The sequence below is a fragment of the Ptychodera flava genome, chromosome 8, assembly GCF_041260155.1.
Source record: "Ptychodera flava strain L36383 chromosome 8, AS_Pfla_20210202, whole genome shotgun sequence".
NCBI classification, from domain to species: domain Eukaryota; kingdom Metazoa; phylum Hemichordata; class Enteropneusta; family Ptychoderidae; genus Ptychodera; species Ptychodera flava.
In genome coordinates, this window is record NC_091935.1 from 33,630,606 (window position 1) to 33,652,140 (window position 21,535).

The 21,535-nt window shown below is 39.6% G+C and overlaps 1 protein-coding gene across 1 annotated transcript; it reads right to left on the reverse strand.

The window, feature by feature from the left end:
• Window positions 1-1,076: 1,076 nt before the first annotated feature.
• Window positions 1,077-11,272, reverse strand: LOC139139120 (patched domain-containing protein 3-like). The gene is made up of 2 exons (XM_070707913.1): window positions 10,158-11,272; window positions 1,077-6,060 (listed from the first exon to the last, which is right to left on the reverse strand). The coding sequence occupies exons 1-2, from the start codon at window positions 11,185-11,187 to the stop codon at window positions 4,379-4,381; spliced, it is 2,712 nt and encodes a 903-aa protein (XP_070564014.1). The 5' UTR covers window positions 11,188-11,272; the 3' UTR covers window positions 1,077-4,378.
• Window positions 11,273-21,535: the final 10,263 nt, after the last annotated feature.

Genomic DNA, 21,535 nt, shown 5'->3' on the forward strand with positions numbered 1-21,535 from the left:
GTCTCCTGTTTTATGTGTCATCATTTCACCCTTTGTTATATGCTTGGTGAACATGTCATTGTTGCTTGAAGATCTGACCGGTCAAGTGAAAACCATTAATGGAGACAGATGATTCACAATGAAACATAAACATTGTATGCAATTGTCTCTTTTTGTGAAGGGCACGGTCATATATCTTGGGCTCACCGCGAAATTAAAGTCTTCAGTAGCTATCCATTTTTTCACTGCCGTGATACAGAGCCTGAATGTGAAGAATACCGTTTTACAGTATAATCAACGACCCATGAAGTAGACTACGTGACTGCATCGCCAAGTACGCACCGACAATTCGTCTCTGCATTTGGGCATCAAGACAGTGGAGGGAGCGGAAGACAGTCTGCATTTGACTTGAATTTTGATTCTGATCAACGGAGCACTTGTATCTGGCGAAGAAAATTTGAGTTTTATATCTTCGTGTTTAATTTTTCTTGATGTAGACGAAATTAAAATTATTATCCATAACTTTTTCCCTATTCAGACACGTGCTCCTTTTTTAATTTAAAATTTTGTTAATATCATGGGGTAACCAAAATACATTTCCATGGCTTATCGTGATTCTGTTTCCCGGGGCTATGTCGTGAGAACAAAATGATTCACTTTTCATTATTAATTTCATTCTCGCTCTGCCTATGACGTCATTTCCTGAACTGCAGCACTCTTGATTTGACATGCTTATCCACGTATCCGCACGTAAATAAAAGGCATTGTCAAATGAAGTGAGTCGACAATGTTTATCAACGCAGTCCAATTACTTGCGATCTGTGGTGTATTACACCCAAGAGGGATGAATGACATTGTTGAAAATTCTCAGGAAAGGAGAGAAAGGCAAGGCTATGATCTCACGTGACACGTTTCTGACATGAAAGGCTTCTAAATGTATATTTGAGAAACTTCCCTTATGTGCGTGTTGTTCAGATTCTCAAAGGTCTGCGAGTGCTTTGCCTCTCTCTCTCTCTCTCTCTCTCTCTCTCTCACACACACACACATCTCACACACACTCTCACACACACACACATCTGTCAAACACAAACCATTGATGTAGTTCCAGTACATGGTTATTTTTATTTACTTAAAGTCTTCAAACAGACTGTTTAAAAGCAGTACAATTGAACAACTTAAAGGTAAAAGTACACAGATAAACTTGTACAGTAAACCACGGCACGGTCAAAGTATTTCGATACGCCATTGATTTGTTCAGGAAGTTCCCGTCAAAAATCGATTCGTAAAATTCAACAAGAAAAATACCTTGTTACATTTTTAAAACATTCTCTATCATTGTAAAACTATAAATTTAAAATTAAATCTAAGCCGAGTATGCTGATCTTGGTTTAAGCTCCGCGAACGAAGGGTGTTGATCAAAACCAACTTCTTAAGGTAGTGTGCGCCTCGAAAGTGAAAGACTTGAACTTTTGCTCAAACTTTCCTCAATGAAGCTTTCAGCCATAAGCTTACTCTTACCAAATCAAGAATACAAAGCAGGGGTCACCGTGCGAACTATTGGTACTAGAAAAACGAATAACCGGACATTTACTCATATTTGGAATTCAAGATGGCCGCCATGCCTGTGTTAACTCTCGGGGGGGGGGGGAATATTCGAGTTCCAAAAAAAAAAAAAATAAGACGATAAAAAAAAAATTCTTACTCCACGAGCTTTAAAATGAGGCCCTACAAATGGTAGACCAGAAAAGAATCGGAATAGTTTGGGAGTCTGAATATCTGTCCCCGAGGCGCATTCTACCTTAATGGAAAAAAGTATTGTTCACAGATTCTATAGAACAGGTGAAACTATCGAGCGTGGCTATGGTTAAATTACACATTTCTCACGATTTGTATTGTGATTGCCATGAATGAATTTGGAATGCTTGTTCCCCCTCCCTTATTTGAACACAGAGTCACTTTTGTTCACCGACCAATACGAATTGAGCGCTACTTCCGCTAATTCCTTATTTCGACCGACAACTTTAATTTCTGTCAAGCAAAAGACCCATGAATAAAACAGGAAATTTCAAACAAGAATATCAGATGGTTCAAGCTAAAGTGAATATGATGTCAGCTGCGAATGCTCCACTGTAAAAACTGAGTTGGCGAACCGCGTTAGATAGTCTCGAAGTATTACCCATGATGCATTGGCATTGACGTATGCATATGGATGATGCATAGTTGACATTTACAAAGGAAAGAAGAGTTGATAAATTCATAGTGACATGGGGTAGGGTGGGCAGTCTATTGAGCAAATTGTACGATTCCAATAACTTCAATTTAAGGATGACACGCAACGATGTGCAATCATATCTTAGCATGGAGCGAAATCTGAGCAATACCCATATCAATTATCAATGGCAAATGTTTAGTGCCACATGAAAGATATTGTGGTGAACCCAATGTGTACCTCTGATGACCTCATAAACTAACAAACCAGTGGTTTTCAAAACGGCATTGGTCACAGTCCGGGAGTTCTTTGGAGTCACACAATGTAATGAACAAAGTATCACTGACCTCGTGTTTTGGGGTCATTGGGCCCAGTGAAAGAGACAATTTACAATGCATCATGGGTAATGCGCAGAAACGCACAGAAACTTCAGACACATCTGCGTGGCAACCTTCACCACTCTCCCCCTTTTCTGTTTGCCTTCAGTTCCTCTGCCAAGTTCACATCAACAAGTGACATTGCCAGAGAGTGGGTTGAAACTGTTGTGCCAAACTGAACATCAACGCAAAGGCTGATGGGAATTGTTCACCTAACAAAGATAAATACGGGGTCAAGCATGTGGAAACAAAATATTGCGCGAATGGAGAGAAAACGCCCATTCTGTTCAGATTAGTTGCTTTCCATTTCATCACTTGAAAATTTGCGGCTTCGACGACAAACACCGAAACATTGTCACAAATTTTGTCAACCTAGACTGATATACAACAAGCAAAGTCTGTCTCACAGCTGTAACAGTACTGGTAAATATTTAACTCCATTAAACTTTGTTTGCATTGATGCTGCATAGATCCACTGTACACTTGGATCATTGCAAACACAATGTACTTGACATTGAACTGATAGCTTACTGCAAATGCTTACATACATGGCAAACAATTTACTGTCTTGAGAGTGAAAGATATTCAAAATCAACTTGCTACTGTCTACCTTCAAGCGGTACTATTTATACTTTAAACAGATATTACTATGTCCAAGCTAAGGTCCGTGGTGCAACAGCAAAGAATTATAATTAAATATTGACTCTTGGTTAGTTGTGAAAACAAAAGCTCATAGGCTCGCATGCAGGTATCACTAAAACAGCCAGGAGTAAAATTAATATGGCGCTTTTTGCCATACTAAATGTCAAGATAAGAGAATTATTTCACATATTAGAAATTAAAATTGATAACTTTCTTGTATGTAACTTCTTATGAATAAAATTATCTTGCATTGACTGACAATGTGAAAGCAAACTGACATATCCCATTCTGTCTCTGACATGACAAAATAATTGCAGTCAAAGTTTTGAAATAACTGTAGTGTTATGAAATGCAGTCACAATATCAAAAGGTTTGACATTACTGAAAGAAGATTATGAGTCCTGTACAGTCAGTGTGAACACCGGTGATCGTTGAAGATGTTAATATCTAACAGATGAAATCTACATACTTCCTATATCTTATTAAAAGACAGGTTGTGTCCTGACATGCTCAAACACTGGTGACACGCCATAATGTAAATATGTGAGACTGATTAAACACCTGCTTATACATGGAATAGTGACATTTCAGAGAAAAATAATGGTATCGGGAAATGATTTTAAATGTCTAACTTGTGCATAAATTATCTGTTATCTTCAGTTCACTGTCAAGTTTACAAAGGACATGCAATCACATGTAATTAGTAAGTCAAAGACAATGCTGGTAAATACCACGTAATTCAGTAAATGATTTGACAAATTTGTGCTGTTTTTAATTTATAACGTTGAACAGTCAAACACCTTATAAGGGACAATCTCCTGAGATATATACTTATAATTATATATGTTTCTGTAAAGGGCCAAAATTAAACCTCTTTTAGCTGCCAATATAGAAGCAAAAGTCAAAATGTTTGACATCATTCTTTTTCTTTAAATAAATAAAACAAAACAAACAAATACAGAAAAATTAGTAATTTCATCATATAGTCAATCACAAGCTGTGTTTCGGTACTTTCAACATAACTGGCATAAGTACATAACAGTACTTATGTGCTATCCAGAAATTCCTTAGACTCAATCTTGTACAAACTCATGAGCTTCTTCAAGCAGACCAAACTTATATTACTATTTCTTATTTCAGACAATTTTCTTTTGATTGCTTTTTGGATTGTCTATACCACGGATATTTGGGGAAGATACATGACTTTTTCGCATTCCAATTGTGGTGCGGCATTGGCCAGTTTGATGGCCATGATCGAATCCTCGGAAGTGTCATCCCCGTCTTTGCTACCCTTGGAACTGTCCTTCCTGTCCGGCATTTTGGGGCCGAAGAATGTCAGGAAAGTTGGGAGGAACACCACGGCAAACACAGCCCCAAACCCTATGGCAAGAAAGTTCATTTTGAAGAATGTGCGGAAGGTGTATGCGTCCGAGGAGCTGAGGGCGACTATACCCAGTATGGTGGAGAGAGCCCCCTGGAGTATGGGCATTCCCAGAGCATGCAGTGCATCAATGGCCCGTTTGTTCATGGTTTCCTCGCGGGAGACGACAAAGGCGTACGTGATGTGGGCCGAAAAGTCTACACTGAAACCTATACATATGATGAGATTTATCATAGAAATGGCGTCCAGGGAGATACCCCAATGTGACATGAAACCTATGACCCCTGTGGAGATGAAAATCACTGCGAATGTCACCCATATTGAACATGCTGGATGGGGTATGAGTAGTAAAGACACTAACAGCATTGACGCGGCCGCTATGCCCATTGTCTGTAGGGTGCTCGGTAGTATTTCAACGTACTGATCATAGAAGATGAATGCAGGGTGATAGGCAAACATGGGAACGTGGCTTGTTTCGGCTATTCTTCGAATGTCCAACATCATTTCCCGTTGCGTGTTAGCACTGTTGGCGTTCTCCGCCAGCACTAGAAACCTCGATGCGATGATGGCGTCGTTTCCGAATCTGATGTCGGCCTTGTAGCGGTCAAAACCTGGGATGTTCAAGAACTCGTTTTGGAGCACCCGGACAAAATTGTCCTTTCCCATGATGTCTGCCCTCCTGCCAGTCTGATTGAGATAAAGTAGGTAGTCTTGGAGCCATGACTGAGTAAACTTTCTGTCGTGAAAGAATTCTGTATCCTCAATTTGTTGCAGCGTCTTTGAGATGTTTCGTTGCACCTCAGCCTCCCAATACTCAGCATGTTGGTAGACAGTTACAGACACTGGAATTCCATACCTGGTGAAATACTCCTCTTCCAGATCTAAGAAGGTGCTGGCGTAGGAATCATCGGGAACGGTGTTTTTCAGTTTGATACCTCGCTGAAGCTTCAGACAGCCCCATACTGCAAACCCCAGATACGCCAAGAAGGACAAGACAATCAAACCTTTGACCCAGGTCTTCGTCAGGAATGGACCGTAGTACTTGCGGAAAAACTTGGCGGCCATGTGTTCTGGGTACGAAGCCTTTGGGTTTGAGTCGCTCAGTCCACCGGCACAGAACACTCGGTATAGGGTGTTGGGAGCTTCTTCAGGTGCTAGAACTTTCTTGCAGGTGGCCCAGTGGACGTTTCTCGCCTCCAGCTTACCAAACTCTGACAAACAGGCTCCAAAGAATGTGATCTGGTAGATGTAACCAAAGATGATGGCCAGGCCAGTGTAGAGGCAGAAAATTCTGACTCCGGGGAAATCAGAGATGGCTCCAACGCAGAATGCCAGGACGTCGGTAACGCTGGTGATAGTGATGGACATTGCGGCTTCTTTGAAGGTTTGTGCCATGCGGTCTTCCACTGACATGTACGCAGGGCTTCTACGCCATGCCGCTATCATGATGAACATGTTGTCAACTCCGATTCCTGAAAAGTAGTGAAAACACAAAATATTAAATATTATATCAAATTTCAACACTAACTATATATTAAGGGATGCACCTTTGTATTTTTTGGGGGTGGTAAGACTGTAACATACCATTTTTCTTTGTTACATGATTTGGCTCATGTGTTTTAGTTAACACAGAGTACATTCTAACCAGGTTATTAAATACATCAGCAGGTGGCCAATAGTTTTGCTTGGCAGATGGCTCCTATAAAGTTTTACCAACCCTTCCTAAAACCCCTGAATCAAACAAGTCTTGAATGTATAAGACTTGTAAATTCTATGGCTTCATACGATGCACATGTTGGATTGAGAATTCTGTTCACGATTTCACTTTTGAACTCTGTGAGACAGTTCTATTGATATTTGTGTATTCCCCTGTTTAGCAAAAGAAGTAATAGAAGAAATACATCGATGGAATTGTTTGGAATGGGAAATATACTGAAAGTAGGGTTTTCTATCCCAAAGATTCTAGACTAAAATTTCAATGGTGCAGAATCATGTACCACCATGGTGTAGGAATTCTCCCTATACCACCAATCAATAGCAAAGCTATATTATGTAATCTATTAGCACTATCTTAAGTACCTTAAGCAGACTTAGTGGTTTATTCAAAGAACAAGTCAAACGTTAACCTTCACTTTACAGACAGTTGAGATAAATTTAATTGTTTATCAAGAATACATTATTTTTAACTTGCACGTCTGGTCTGTATTTTTCCATGAAATGGTTTTGTTAAAGGCACTAGTCTATGATACAAAGCAGGTATGGACAAGAATGTTGTTCATAGATGGAGGTCAGTTCACCTTTTGTGGTGTGTAACACCTATTGATCTGACAAGGCTGTAAAGAAGGACTGGTCTGTTTTGTTGAGTTTACAAAGGAAAAGGCTGGAATAGAACTCTCTATTAACTGTTCCATTGTAATAACATGCGTTTCCCTCTTTGTTGCAGTGCTTTGGTGGCAATGTTTCCCCAAAATTTTCAAAAACATTTTTTAAATGTTTTTTAAAATTTGACATAATACAGCCAGTCTAATCCAATCCCTGTTTTTCCCTAATTTTAATCAAATTCTCTGAAAAATCTGATACATTTAAATTCCGTATGCAAGCATGTGAAATTTGTACCTATTAAAGTTCATAAAACACAAACGATGAACAAAAAGACTGAAAGCCGTTTCACTATTAAAATAATTTAAATAACAATACGTTGCGGTGGGAAGTAGAATGTGTCCCGGATGTTAGGTGTACCGCATTCATATCATGAAAGCGATGACCCGATTTATCCCACCTAACCGGAGCTCGAGGTCAGGTATTATCTCCTGGCGACTATCACTGACATCAGCAAATTTCATCAAAACGCAAACAAACACTACAGCCATTAAAAAGCGGTGCCATGGCCACTCTTTCCTAGCGAGCGTACCTTTCTAGTGTGCAGTAAACAGTATAAATTACTAGTTTGTCTGGGAAGTGACGTTCCTTTTATGGCTTTGCGAAACCAGTTATGCGCAATTCATCTGTGTGTATATTTACATACATAAACGGGCTTCTATCGAGGGCGACAAACTCTGAAAGTTTGTTAACCTTTGATTTAGTTTCACTGCGTTGGCATATCATGCGTATGGATGGCACTGTATTCCATCCAATTTTTCTAATGTAATGATATATTTAAAAGGCCTCAAAAGCAGACAAGCGTCCGGTCGGTCCGCGCGGCTTGGCTAGGTCGGCGTTGTTTCGAGGGAGGGACTCACCCTTGGCCAGCAAATTTGACAAGCGGAGGAGAATGTCACAAACTTAGCAGAGACTTCCCGCATATTTACGCCTGTTTAAAGCATGGAATTTAAGAATAACACTTATCTTTTCGAGTAAATTTTGAAAGAGGACCCAGCATAAATCATACAATTATAATACAAATTTTCAATTTGAAGGTGTCAAAGACCGGAGGCGCCGTCCTTGTGAGACATGCCGTCATGTGCCAGTAATCATGCAAAATATTTGCTACCGATCCCTTTTGTTCTATGCAGTTCAAATATTTGTGAAAGTGAAGTCTATTTGACTGAGTCACACAGTCACTGGCACAGCTAGCAGCATGCGGGTACCCAGCATTACACGCAATCTCGCGCTGCGCGCGGACGAGTTCGCTAATCACGTGCTCGTCAGCTGATACACGTATGAAATCCATCCACGTATTTGCAACTCAATATGCGCATACTGCAAATGATTTAAATTGTAATCGGTGAAAAATAGCAGTGACGACTATTCAGACTTTGCTCATTATATTGATCCCACCTACCCTCTGTCGCATGTCTCTATCTCGCTGCAGATTGTCTATTTTTTTTTTCTGATCCAGACTGCTTCTCTTCAGCAGCAGCCAGTATAAATGGCAAAACAGCATTTATATCAATCACATAGTCACACGTCGGTGAGTTGAAAGGCCAATGAGCACCATGGCAACAAATGAATTTCAAATATCACCCGTGTAACGTTTAATCTTCCGTTCACGGTCACGACTGTATTATTATTTTTGGAGCGAAGCAAATAGTGATTTGCATAAATTAACATTGATGCCTTTAAGGTTATAGGGTCTGGGCACGGTTACCATCACCCACATAGTAACCGTGGTCTAGAGAAGTTTAAATAACTTGCTAGGCTCATTATTCTTTCACGTTTAAGAAAATCGTTGCCACAAGTATGTTGGCCATTTTCCAGTCTGAGTCCAAAATCAGCATCATGACGTTATCAGGATGGTAATATATGGAAGCCTATGATGGCTTGTGAGATCTTTTTTCTGATTAGCTATGCGGTAATCATGTGATTTGTCCCCCACAATATTCAGATACATTGAGACGGTCATCGGTGACACTTGGTTAATTTTTTTTTAAGTCGAGTTGTGCGGATCGAGGGATCTGCGTCGACCAAAATATACCACCGGCTGTAGAAACTTGTGCGGGTACAATATTCTGCAAGCGCAGCCTACGAAACACCTTTGCGCATGCTCATTCGAAAATGAGATTGAGGTGAACAAACTTTCTATTTTGAAGCGCGACACACTGCTGCATGAATCTTGCACGGATTTCTGATTAAAGAGGTGCATCTATATCTGTGACATCGATTACGAATAACATTGACACGCATTGCAACCGTACAGGATATTACGATTTTTGTTCACAGTGAGAGATACTTTACAAAAAGTAAGATTATTGTGTCGTTCTTGCAAATTGACCACGGTATACGATGCGACTCGTGTCGTTTATTAGGTGTTGTACACACAGCGCGGCGTACATTACAATCCGTATTGAGTCATTTCTCTATACGCGAAAGATAACTGAACTGTAAACTATAAATCTTTCACCTCTATGTCTTAGACTGTGGGGGTGTACGCTGCAATTGTGCACGCATGCACACCAGCCTATAAATTTCACGCTCGCTCGCTCTCTCTCTCTTGTATTGTATTTAAATTTTGACTCAGAATTAAAGAAATCCGAGGGACGCGTCATCGGTAATCCCGCCCGCCCGCAGACAAATCTTTTGTTTGACGAAGGTCTGTTGTATTGTACATGGCCACAGCTAGACAAGTCTGGACCTCGAGCCGTGCATACGATACATTATTTCACAATATTGGCAACGTGGCCGTGTCTCGGACACAAGTAGTACCGATGAAAACACTCTTTACTGTGTAACTGGAATTCATTTATCCCGTTAAAAAGAGTTCATAACGTAAGTTACGTTATTTTGTCCACAGATGATTCCCGCGCCAGCGATTCTTGTATCGCACAGATGAGATCACACACAAAAGTTGAGACGCAGCTCGCTCCGCGCGTGGGCAGAGCGAAAAACCCGAGAGATCAGTAACAGGCGCATGCAAGCTTTAATATTTGGGTCTAACCGTGCCACTGCGACAAAACAATGGTTTAATTTAGTATAGAAAAAATTGCAGATGAAAAAAATTCATGTGACCATAATAAAATGTGGTAGCTTCGCCCACGCGCGTATGCAAGCAAGGCAGCGAAGGAACACATCACTGAAAAGTTTGTTGACCCCAACGTTGTGGAAATATGACTTCAGAGTGCGGTGTACTTACCGAGGATGAGGAACGGCATAGAAGCAACAGCATTGATGAAATCCACTTTACAGAAACCTAGAAGACCCATCGCTGAGAGTATTGCCATCGCGGCTGTAAGAACACCGAGCAGGCCGAGCCACGGTTTGCTGGTGACGCAATCAAACGACGAACAACAAATGACGGAAAATATGATGATCACACAGAAAGTGATCGCGAAACGAGGCACGATGCCCTCGATGCTCTTGGCAAGTTCAGAGTCCAGCGTTTGGGACGTGTAATAGGTAAAACTGAGTTTGTCTGACTGATACTTTTCCAGATATTCCATCAAAGCTTTCTCCCACGCTTTGCTTGGCTCGGCATCTGCTCCATCAGAAGATCGTAGGTAATAAACCAGTTGCAGAGCTTTTGCCGACCTGACGACATCTTCACCCATTATTCGGACGCCACCGAGGCTGTTGCCAATGAACACGGGGTGGCCGGTCGGCGAAGGTGCAAAGGGGTATGTTAACTGAACCCTTTCATACCATGGGGTGCTGCGTACATAATCCATCACCCTAAATATTACGTTTTCGATACAGTCAGTGTTCCATCTTCCGCAAAGATCGTTGTATTTGAAAGTCTGGCTCATAATTTCGGATTCGTACGTTACCGTCATATTCACGATGTCGTCATGCATTTTTCTGGCCTCCTTCAGAATATCATCTTGGAGAACACTGCTTTCCTTATCCTTGGCCATGATGATGACTCGAGCATAATAACCGGCTTTCGACTGACGGCTTGGTAAGAAATTCCCATTGTCATTCATGGGAAACAGCTCGGTCACAATGTCACGGTGGAGTTTTGCCGGTCCGTGTTCAGGTGTGTATGCGGCTTCGCGGTCCGAATCATCTTTCAGATACATCAGGCCGGCCCCCAAAATAGCCGTCATAATCAGTGGCCATAGGAAGTATGGTAGCGGGTACTTGCTGAGTAGTCGCCCATGCCAGTGGAAAAGCCCCGAGAGTTTGCTCTCGATACAGTTCACCACGACCATACGCTTCTGAGCCATCTTTCCGCTTTGTTGGTTCGTTGCGAAATGCGCGCTCAATACAGCTCCCACGGCCTACACGCTATACTGTACCAGCTGCCACGCAATAATAGCATGCGCGCGCAGGATACATGTAGCTTGAGGTCGCCCTGTTATTCGGTCGCTAAACTAGGCTCTCACGTGCATGCTGCCCTGTAGCTTTCGGCAGCAGCGTAAATACAGTTAGTTTACAAGCAGTAAAACAAACCTGTAAACATATCTGGCTTTTTGTATCGCTTTTCAATATTAAAAGTGTTAAACCCACGTTCATGTAGTACTCTACAAGACAAGAGCACGTGTGGAGTCTGTTAGCATACGTTGAATTTGAACAAAGGGAATAGCAGCGAACCGCTATATGCAGTTGGAAAAGTTTGTTGAACCTGTCGTAATGAAATCGATAGTGATTTGCATCCAATTTGGTGACGTAAATAATACATTACCGCTTTCAGCGTGCACGCTGCTTTTAACTATTATCGTTGGATTAATTAATGCTCCAGTAAGAAACATTCGCAGTATCACGAAACGTGACTATGAAGAAAATTAGGAACTCGAATGTGAAAGTTCGTTGACACAGTCGATGAAGGAGTTCATTGATACGTCACGCGCCGCCGCCGTGAACCGACTTAATTCAAACATCCTTATTCTATGGCACTACTCTGTGGTGGTCGTGTATGTGTGTATACATATATATATACATACATACACACACATACACATATATACACACATATATATATACATATATATATATATATATATATATATATATATATATATATATATATATATAAGAATAACATGTATATTAACACAGCCAACTATATGAAATTTGTCGATATTATTATGAAGTCTAAGACAAACAGACAGAATAAATAGCCATACATTAAATATCATTATATCATTTCACACTTCCACGTATATCGGTATGAAATTTTCTGAGTACATTTTTCAGACATTTTGGATGCGTTAATTTAGTTAGGTTTGATTTACTCAGACTAACCTTTGAAAAACGTCAAGCCAGAGCAGACACTGAATCCCATATCACTTTGGTCCTTACACAAAGATTTCTTCATACATAGAACATTTTAATTACGTATGATTGCCACAAACATGATGTACTATTCAAATCAATGGCTGTAATTTGTTATAGGGAACTTGAAATCGATATTATTACTTTATTGTTTTGTATCATGGCTGATGTATTTATTTCATAGCACTTGCAATAATATCATTCAGAGTTCCTCATTATTTATAGAAAATAGTCGTCAGGGTCGACATTGATACACAAGACGACGTCATAGGATATATTATCGCTTGGGGATAAGTATGCCTTTTTCATTATTTCCACTTCCCATTGAAGGGACATGGGATCAACAATTGTTGATGTTTTGCAGCATAGCTATCACTGACGGTTTCGTTGAGAGCATCTCAGTCAGAATAGACGTCCTTTTTCAGATTGAAATTTTGTCTGAAGTATTTTTCGACATCCTCTTTTCCTCTTAGTCTTATGAAAGGAAACTTACCCGAAATAGTAATTGACACTGCGGTGGTGGGAGAGAAAGTAGTGTCCCATGGAAAGTTTTTAATGTCAACGACCACATTTATGGAGTGATAACTGATCTAGATCATGTCGAAAGTTCTTTCACCTCGAACCATCGGAATTTTCGCTCGAGACCGCTCACTTAATTAGAGCAAAGGAGAAATTACTACTCGTAAATACCATAATACAGGTATGTAACTCAATTTCTTCGTCTGGCCAATGTCTTGGATAAGATCAACATACGCGATCCTTTAATAGATTCTAAATAAAAAGCGATATTTCCTGATGCTTTAAATTTTCTGACAACAGCTCGGGATTGTAGGTTTCCAATGGTACTAGGTAAAATTTGGAATGAAACTTCACTTGTTGTTGAATATTCTATCCCGACATCATGGAAACTAAGTTTGTCGACAAAAGGCAAAAGTTTCCACTAAGCTGTTGTCACAAAATCCAGACATGTCTATAAAATGCGTTGATCGGTTGCCTAGAAATGTCGGAATTACTTTAATTATCGAGCTTGCTGTTAAATCCGGCATCTCATTCGAATAACATGTTCACCTTGACCGTTACCACGTCACATGGTCATTTTGGCAATGATTTTGCAGCCAGCCTAACTTATGTGCACATTTGTCAAATTGTTCACAGCTTTGAGATAGAATTCGAAGTACAATAAACGGCCGTTGTGAGAAGATTTTGGTAACATTCCGCTAGACGATGTAGCTAGCCGCGGGCTAGAAACGGACAAAGAAATGAAATGGCAAAATTTGCACAATATTTATAGATGCCTTCATCTTAACCAATTCTTTGAAATGTATCAGTTTGCAACCGAAAATATATATGAAAAAAATTAATCGACCACATGTATATACCGATGATTTTCTGTCCAAGTCTCGACCCTGGCGGAAAGACTTACGTTTGATAATTTGTATGCAGACATGTGATCTTCACAAGACAGAACTTTCTGTGCATGACGTCATTGTAAGAAAACCATGTTGCAAAATATAAATACGAAAATGTTCGTCAAAGGCCAGAGAAAATAATTCATGTAGGGGTATTTTATACATTTATCGAAACGAAAAAAAAGAATAAAAATAATTATCCTTATTAGTTTTTGTAAATATCTATCGTTGTACTGAATTGTCTCTTGTTTGGATTCCACCTCTAATGTTTCCTTGCCATTCAAAAATATCAGTCAGCGCCAGGAAATTATAGGTTGCTTCTCAGGACTACATTGTGTAAGTGCGTTCATTGCCGAATGATGTTCTTGTACCATGAGTCACAGAACTTGCAATGCCAGTCTTCCTTCTGAAGGTTGAAAGGAAAGAGTTTGAACTCGAAATCAGATTATGATCGTTAGGCGGCACTGCATTATTTGTATCGTGGAATTAATTATTTTGAAAAGAGAAGGTCATATTCAAGTCATAATATACTTTCACATGGTGAACAATACGGGATGACGTAATTGCTAATGGGATTGCAGTCCTGAAGGTGAAATTACAGGTCAATAAACTATTTCATGACGACGGCTGGTACAGGCAACCACTACCGTGAACAGTGGACACTTCCCCTTTCGTCAATTCAATGATGACGTGTACATACTTCAAGGATATAAATATTTCGCTTATCACGGATTTTATAAGGCTCTACGTTGAAATTTAATGGGTTATATATTTGTGTTACCAAGAGAACATTTCGCTGCTATAAAATAGATTAATTATGTCGTCATGACAAATTACGGTGATCAATCTTTGTTTTATTGGTCAGGTTATTTGGCCAAGTGAAAAACGTGTGTGTTTACGGTAACATATTGCCTAAAATTAAGGTAGGTAGGTCGGAGGAAATTTTTTAAGATTTTTTATCTATGTTTGTCAAGACCCATAAAATACGGTAAAGTTAAGAGAATTTAGTCGAAAATTTTGAAAATTCGAAAACGTCAAGTTTGTCAAGGGTTGGTGTTTTTTCTAGCCTAGGTCAGGTCGGGTTACCGGACACACACATGTTTTTTATTTGGCCTTATCTGCACAGATATTGCATGTGCAGAGGGTAGACCACAGATGTGGAGTGAAAAAGATGTTGCTCTCCTCAATTCACCATCCAAATAAATTGTGCATGACGTCATATTTTTCCGCAACTTCACGCAAGACATTAGGAAGGATTGGGTGCAACTCCTTTACGGCTCATCAAATTGAATATCTCAAGAAAATTAACAGACATTATGTTTTCCCCGTCAATTGATCTCAGTATGTTATGAAATTGTCATTGAAAGTAAGCCAGATGAGTAGATTGTAGACAATTCAAATGTGTCTGGTGTGCACGACATGACGAAACAAGTGGTAACTTTTAAGACTTTGCCACCCAGCACTGGGCAACTCAAAATCAATATATGGGAGTGGCGTGCCGCTCACACATTCTCTTGGTCTTTGTTTCAACCTACTCCGGTAGAACTACTTAAAAATGTGTCAAAATCATTTAAAAACATTTTTCCTTGTTAAATTTTGAATCTCCCGCACTGAGTTAGAAATAATCTCTCTGTATCGACGTCCAAAGTTCAACACTGATCAGGTACAGGCAAAGACAATACTTATTAAAGACTTTTTTGTCCCAATTTTATAGGAGAGATTTTTTCTCATCCAGGGGCCAGGCAGGACCCAGGGGTGTCCATGCACCAGACGCGTGAAGCAACTAATCGATAAAGTGACATTTCCGGTCATTGTTAAGGAGTTTTAACTTCTTCATTTCTCCGGGGTGTACTTTGTAAATGCCGAAATTTGAGTTAATCACCGCCTGACCTTTCATAGAGTCATGATAGATTTCCAAATGTAGAAGGGTCATTTACCGCATGGACGTCGACTGTTTTGACACCGCTCATACAGATCATACAGTCTCTTCAAATTTTCCAATAATTTGTATCGAAGAAATGAGTAATTCTTCACTAGTTCTTACATGTAAGCTGGAAACGAGTCACTGCCACAGTGCTGTTGACTGATTTGAACAAGACCTTGGGAACATCAAAAGGACTATGCACGTGACTGAGAATGAGACGCGTATCCAGTGCACATCTTAACGCAATGAGAGGTTTAACTTCAACCAGTTACTCGACGTCTTTGCCAATCGAAGGGTAAATCTGAATGGTCTTGTTGAGAAACGGTGAAATTTTGCTGGGATCAAGAGCAATTTTTTACCCATAGTGGTCAAATACGTTATTTTCTCACTTGGCCGAAGATTTTTAACAATGTTCATAGGTGAGAAATGGTTTTATGGATGAGACGACATAGAAAAAAATGATAAAATATCATTTGAAGAAATTTATGTAGTACATATGACGTTTTTTGCCGATGTTGTTATCACAGAGTTCAGATTTCAATATACGCCGCTAGCGGGCGCACTGCTTATTCACGGGGGAGGGCCCCTTCGCATTCGTCGGTGTCTCCTCGTCCACGACTGTTCGATAAAATTGAATGCGAAGCAAACTTATAAATACAGTGAAGATGGGTCTTTTCTGTAAGTTTATTTCCGATGAACATTTCTAATAACTAATTGGATGGTACATTTTAAGCCCTAAGTAGTTGGTCTTTTTTTTCATGAGGACATTTTCCCGAGGAAGTAATGACAGTGTACATAAGTTATCATTCCTCCGATCACAATACATAGGCTCGTTCTTGTCCCATATACAAATACTGCGTTCCGGGGGAGAAAATGCCGTGGCTACCAGTAGAATAGAAAAATATGGTACAGAAAACATTAGTTTTAATATTCAAATCAAAACTTCAAATGCAATAATCGTGGTGTATAGAGAATAAAACTGTTAATGACAGCAATATGATACAGACTTCCACAATAAAGTTTATCATGTTTGTCCCGCCTCTGTCTAGCCAGACCTATTGAAAGTTTGCGTAATGCAACAATAGAACTCCTAATTGTCGTCATTTACAAGTAACATAAATTTATGGCAACGAGGTGATAAAAAAGTTATCGAAATGATTAAAACATGAGTCACCCATTGTTGGAGTGCGGGGGAAGGGGTCACCGCACTTTTATCCTGTGACCCACATTCCATGTAACTGTGAATCAAACGTGTAGGGGCTTTCCTGTCAATTGTTCTAAATGTTGGGTTATATCAAGCGCAAAAACTCGCAGCCTGCTTTAGTCACCCAGACAAAAGACACTCGAGCAGACTAACAAGAGACATGGTTTAAAACCTGGGCCGAAATAATTACATTCTTTGTTTTGCGTCCCCAAGCGTAGGATTTTTCGAGGTTTTTTTTTAGGAATAGTGTACTTGGATATCATGACTTTACCGCGTAGCCTGTCTACCTATAGATCTGGGTAGACAATTATTCTTATGAACAGAATGTATTTGGAACACCCGCATGCTTGCAGAATGTCACATTATTTTATTACATTGTAAATTATGGAGGACAGGTGAAAAAAGTCCCTGCTTTGATTCTCGAATTAGCACTTAAATAAATATCTATAATAATATAATAATAATAATAATAATAATAATAATAATAATAATATAATAATAATAATAAATAATAATAATAATAATAATCTTTATTCGCCAGAAACAACAAAACATTCACAATGTTTGCTTTTCAACTCAAGAAGGAACCTGATCCTGGCTGGAGCCACAAAAATAGTTCTTTAGAACTAGTCGAGCTTGTGCCCCCAAAACGAAACTATGAGTAAAATGCGTTGCATTTGCATCAGGCTGACATTGAAATTTAAATACGAAATAAATAAATATACATCAAAATGGTGAAAGTAAGGTGACAGAAACAGAATGAAAAACTGATCAAGTAGAAAGAAGATATTGCTTCAATTGTAACTTAAATGAGGTTCTATTATCAATTTTTTTCAATGAGTCAGGTAGCGAATTCCAATGCTTAGTTGCAGCGTATTTGAGACTGTGCTGAGTTATAGAGAGGTTTACTTTAGGGATGTAGAAATTGTCGTTCCTTGCAAGTCGTGTTGGGTAATTATGGGGCAATCTGTCGAGGTAGTGATATTCATCATGAACAAAGCGATTTTTCTTTAAGTCAAAAATTAATAGGCAAGTATTTAATTTACATTGCTTGTTGATGTCAAGAATGTTGAGTTTCTGGAAAAGAGGGACAGTATGTCAAATGCCTTGCGAAGATCAATGAAAATACCGAAGGTTATCAGATCATTGTCTAGTTTTTCAGCAATATCAGAGATGAGATCTGCTATAGCAAGTTTTGTGTTGTGTTTCTTACGAAATCCATATTGACATTTTGAAAGAATATCATATCTGTCAAGGTAATTGATGAGCTGTTTATTAACAATTGACTCAAAGATTTTACTGAAAATGGGTAGAATGGAAATGGGGCGATAGTTGCACGCATCTGAGGTAGAACCTTTTTTGTAGACCGGAATCACTTTAGCTATTTTTAATTGGTCGGGGAAAATGCCATGGCTAAATGAACAATTGATAATATGAGCAAGTGGATGACTAATAACAGGTGCAGCATGTTGAAAAATTTTGGGGTGAATCTTGTCATGACCTATTGATTTTTTTGGGTCAAGACGTCCAATTTCGCTGATGATTTCTTGTTCACTGACAGGGTGAAAGAAATACGAGTTTGTATATTGTCCATGTAAATAGTGGTTAAAGTCAACATTCGCTTTGATTTTAGCAGCAAGGTGAAGTACAATGAAGTATATATAAAACTTTGGCGTGTAAGGTTTTCTGTGTGTGTTTTTGAATTGCTTACCCGGTTACTTTTGAATTTTTTAGTGGACGCAAAACAAAGAATTAACTTACTCTGGCCTCATGGGTGGATGTAGCTTTGATGTCAATCAATCGGTATCACAAATGCAATATACCTCCAAAGTTCTTACGTCGGTGAATCGATCATTATGATATTGACAGATGAACTGCCAGGGGAGAAAGCAGGGGCCTCGACATTTGGATGCGGGAGAGGGGGACTTAATGAAGGCTACAATCCATGAAAAGACGAAGAGAATATACGGTTGATGTTGAAGTCGTTGATGCCATTTCAGGTACCGAAGAACAGGCAATCGACTTCACAATTTTTGCAAGGTATAGGATGCTGCAACCTGACTTTATTTTGCATTATGCTACGTGTCAGAGCTCGAGTTTTCAAAATCTCTGAAATATATAATCACAATTTTTTGTTCAAAGGATTGGGATGGGGGGGGGGGGGGGGGGGGGGGGCAAATCTGTCCAGATCGTACTCCAATGTGTTGGTTCCGCTTGATTCCGCAGAACTCAACACATGAGCGGATTATAGGTAGGGCTGAGATTACAATTGGTTACAGCAAGAAAACGCTGAAAGAAAACGCTTACAGTAGACACTCATCTACTTTGACATCACGCCTTTCCGTCGTCGTTTCACGTGTACATTCTTGAAGCATTTGGACTTTGGCTCCACTTTATCTCTCTATGAAGCGTCGAATACTTAATACATTCTGTAGTCTATGACACTTCAGAGATTAACTTTCGTTCGTTTTCTTCACACTCGATGAAGGCATTATTAAGTTCTGTAAGTTACCGATACGACTCACTGATGACGTAGAACGATGATGTCATTCATATCAAAACTTTATGAAGATGCAATTCATATTTCTCTCATGACCCAACGACGATAAGAAATGCGGTAACATGCATTTTGACAAGTCACTGAATGAGTGAATGTGAACAGATATATCAGCACATAAGGTATCTGACGACGACCCATTACAGTCAACATAATTTATGCCACGCCGCCTCCATCGATCTGACCTCCATACAATTTTAGAAACGAAAGTTTAATGGTGGCGCTCTTCAAACTTACTGTCTGAATTCAGTCTTCAGTAATACACAGAAAACACACAAACCTTGTAGTTTACATCGAGTATTCGCTTATTTGGTCCCTTTATGCTTTGGTTGCGATGAAAATGTGCCAATATTTGGCTGCAATAACAAAAATTGCTGGCTTTACGGTCAGACTGTTGAAAGAAAAGCCCCTGTCGCAGCTCTTCCATAAAATTCACCCTTGAAATTCCCTCCCCGGTGACGTCATAATTTCAAACTGCATACCATCGAACCTGTTATGCTATTTTTCACACCAAACATCTTGAGCATGACATAACACTAACAAAAACGTTACACGCGAAGCTTTGTGATAATGAACTTTCCTTCAAACTACAATGTTTTCGGAAGCCCGTTTTTCATTTTTCGTTTTGTTTGATAATGAAAAAGTAGTCTTGAAATGTGATAATTTACATTTGAACCCACCTCAAACTATTCTCTATTCCATGGCATAATGTACACTATAGCGAATAACCTTTGGTAAGCTGTTTGGTTCGCTAACTGTCCAATAACTGTGAATTTAACGCAATCTGTATCGTGTAGACTAAGTGGTTTCTCTTTTATTGTGACAGGACACCACTCTCTTGTTAACAACTTTACCGGAAAAAGTTGCTGTTGACCAACTATGTACACACCTGTGCGCCAATGTATTTTGTGTTAGTGCTATAAGTTCTCGTGAGTCAGACACATGAAAGATTGAATTATACAGGCAACATTCTAAATTTATCACTTCTTGTCAGTAGAGAGGACGACAGCTCGAGCAATCACTTGTATAAGCCTGAATACATTTATGTTCAACCCACAATAAAGTGCGCCACCATAGGACATTTTGCAACACCACTGTTGTTTTCATTCTGTGTACGCTCAGTGGAATTAGAATAACACAGGACATGGCCACCTCCAAAGTCAAAGAGGCTCTCTTTATCTCTACTTGTAAAGGGTGATAGATGAGAATATCATTCGTCACTGGTGAACATCGAAAGTTTTCCGACTCACTCTCAGTTGTTCCTACGTGTGATTAATAATAGTTTGAACATACTATTTACGTGTTTCTACGTTCAGCCTGCCAACTGGGACATTTTGGTCGAAGATTGTGGTTTCTTGTGCCCCTGGCTGACATGATGAAAACCGTAAAGATATCTTTGAAAGATCGACTCATGGATGTGGCACAAATGCCTCGTTTGTGCAATTGAAGTTAACAGAGCATGGCAAAGCTGGAACTGCAAAATGCAATATTACTACCTGCGTTATGTCTAACTTATTTTCATTGGGAAGAGTACGTCACCGGGGTTTGACTAACATTCTGTTGAATCACACACTCACACACACACACACACACACACACACACACACACACACACACAACTATCTGTCATCGAGTCATTATATTTAATGTCAGTAAATTTATAGCACTGCTGCCTTGTAAACGTCTGGTCGATCAGAAATAAGCCCCTCGTGCATCTAACGTATTTAGTACAGGTTCGCGACCAGGATGATGTTTGATGAAAGATGGCTACACGTTATGGCACTGACGACTTCTATCAGTATAGTGGCAATGACTAACGCATCTTCGCTTGCCAAGGTCACTTGTCCGGGCAACTTGATGCTAGTGGGAAGCAACGGACCCGTGCGAGCGGACGATGTGACTAATGGTACAGCGTTATGAAAACACTAACTAGCGAGAAAGTCGCGTTGTGATGGCGGTGTTGCCGTGCTGTCAAGGTCAAAATCAGTGTTGCAAGTTTCTAAAGGAGAAGCATTGCCTACAATGTAGATTATTTGAACGTATGGAAACCTATGCCAACCTGTTAACTTTCAGTCCTGATGTTTGGACATTTGTAATCTATCGTCTGTCCACTAAAGTGAAAAGGGATTTTTTTTAACATTTGTATCCGACCAACCATCGTTAACAAAGAAACTGATAGTGGCTGGCGACTCTAATATTGGAGTTG

Coding starts and splice junctions, on each gene's coding strand:
- LOC139139120 (XM_070707913.1), bottom strand. CDS start 11,187: ATGGCTCAGAAGCGTATGGTCGTGGTGAACTGTATCGAGAGCAAACTC. Junction 6,061..10,157: donor TATGCCGTTCCTCATCCTCG/GTAAGTACACCG, acceptor ACTACTTTTCAG/GAATCGGAGTTGACAACATG.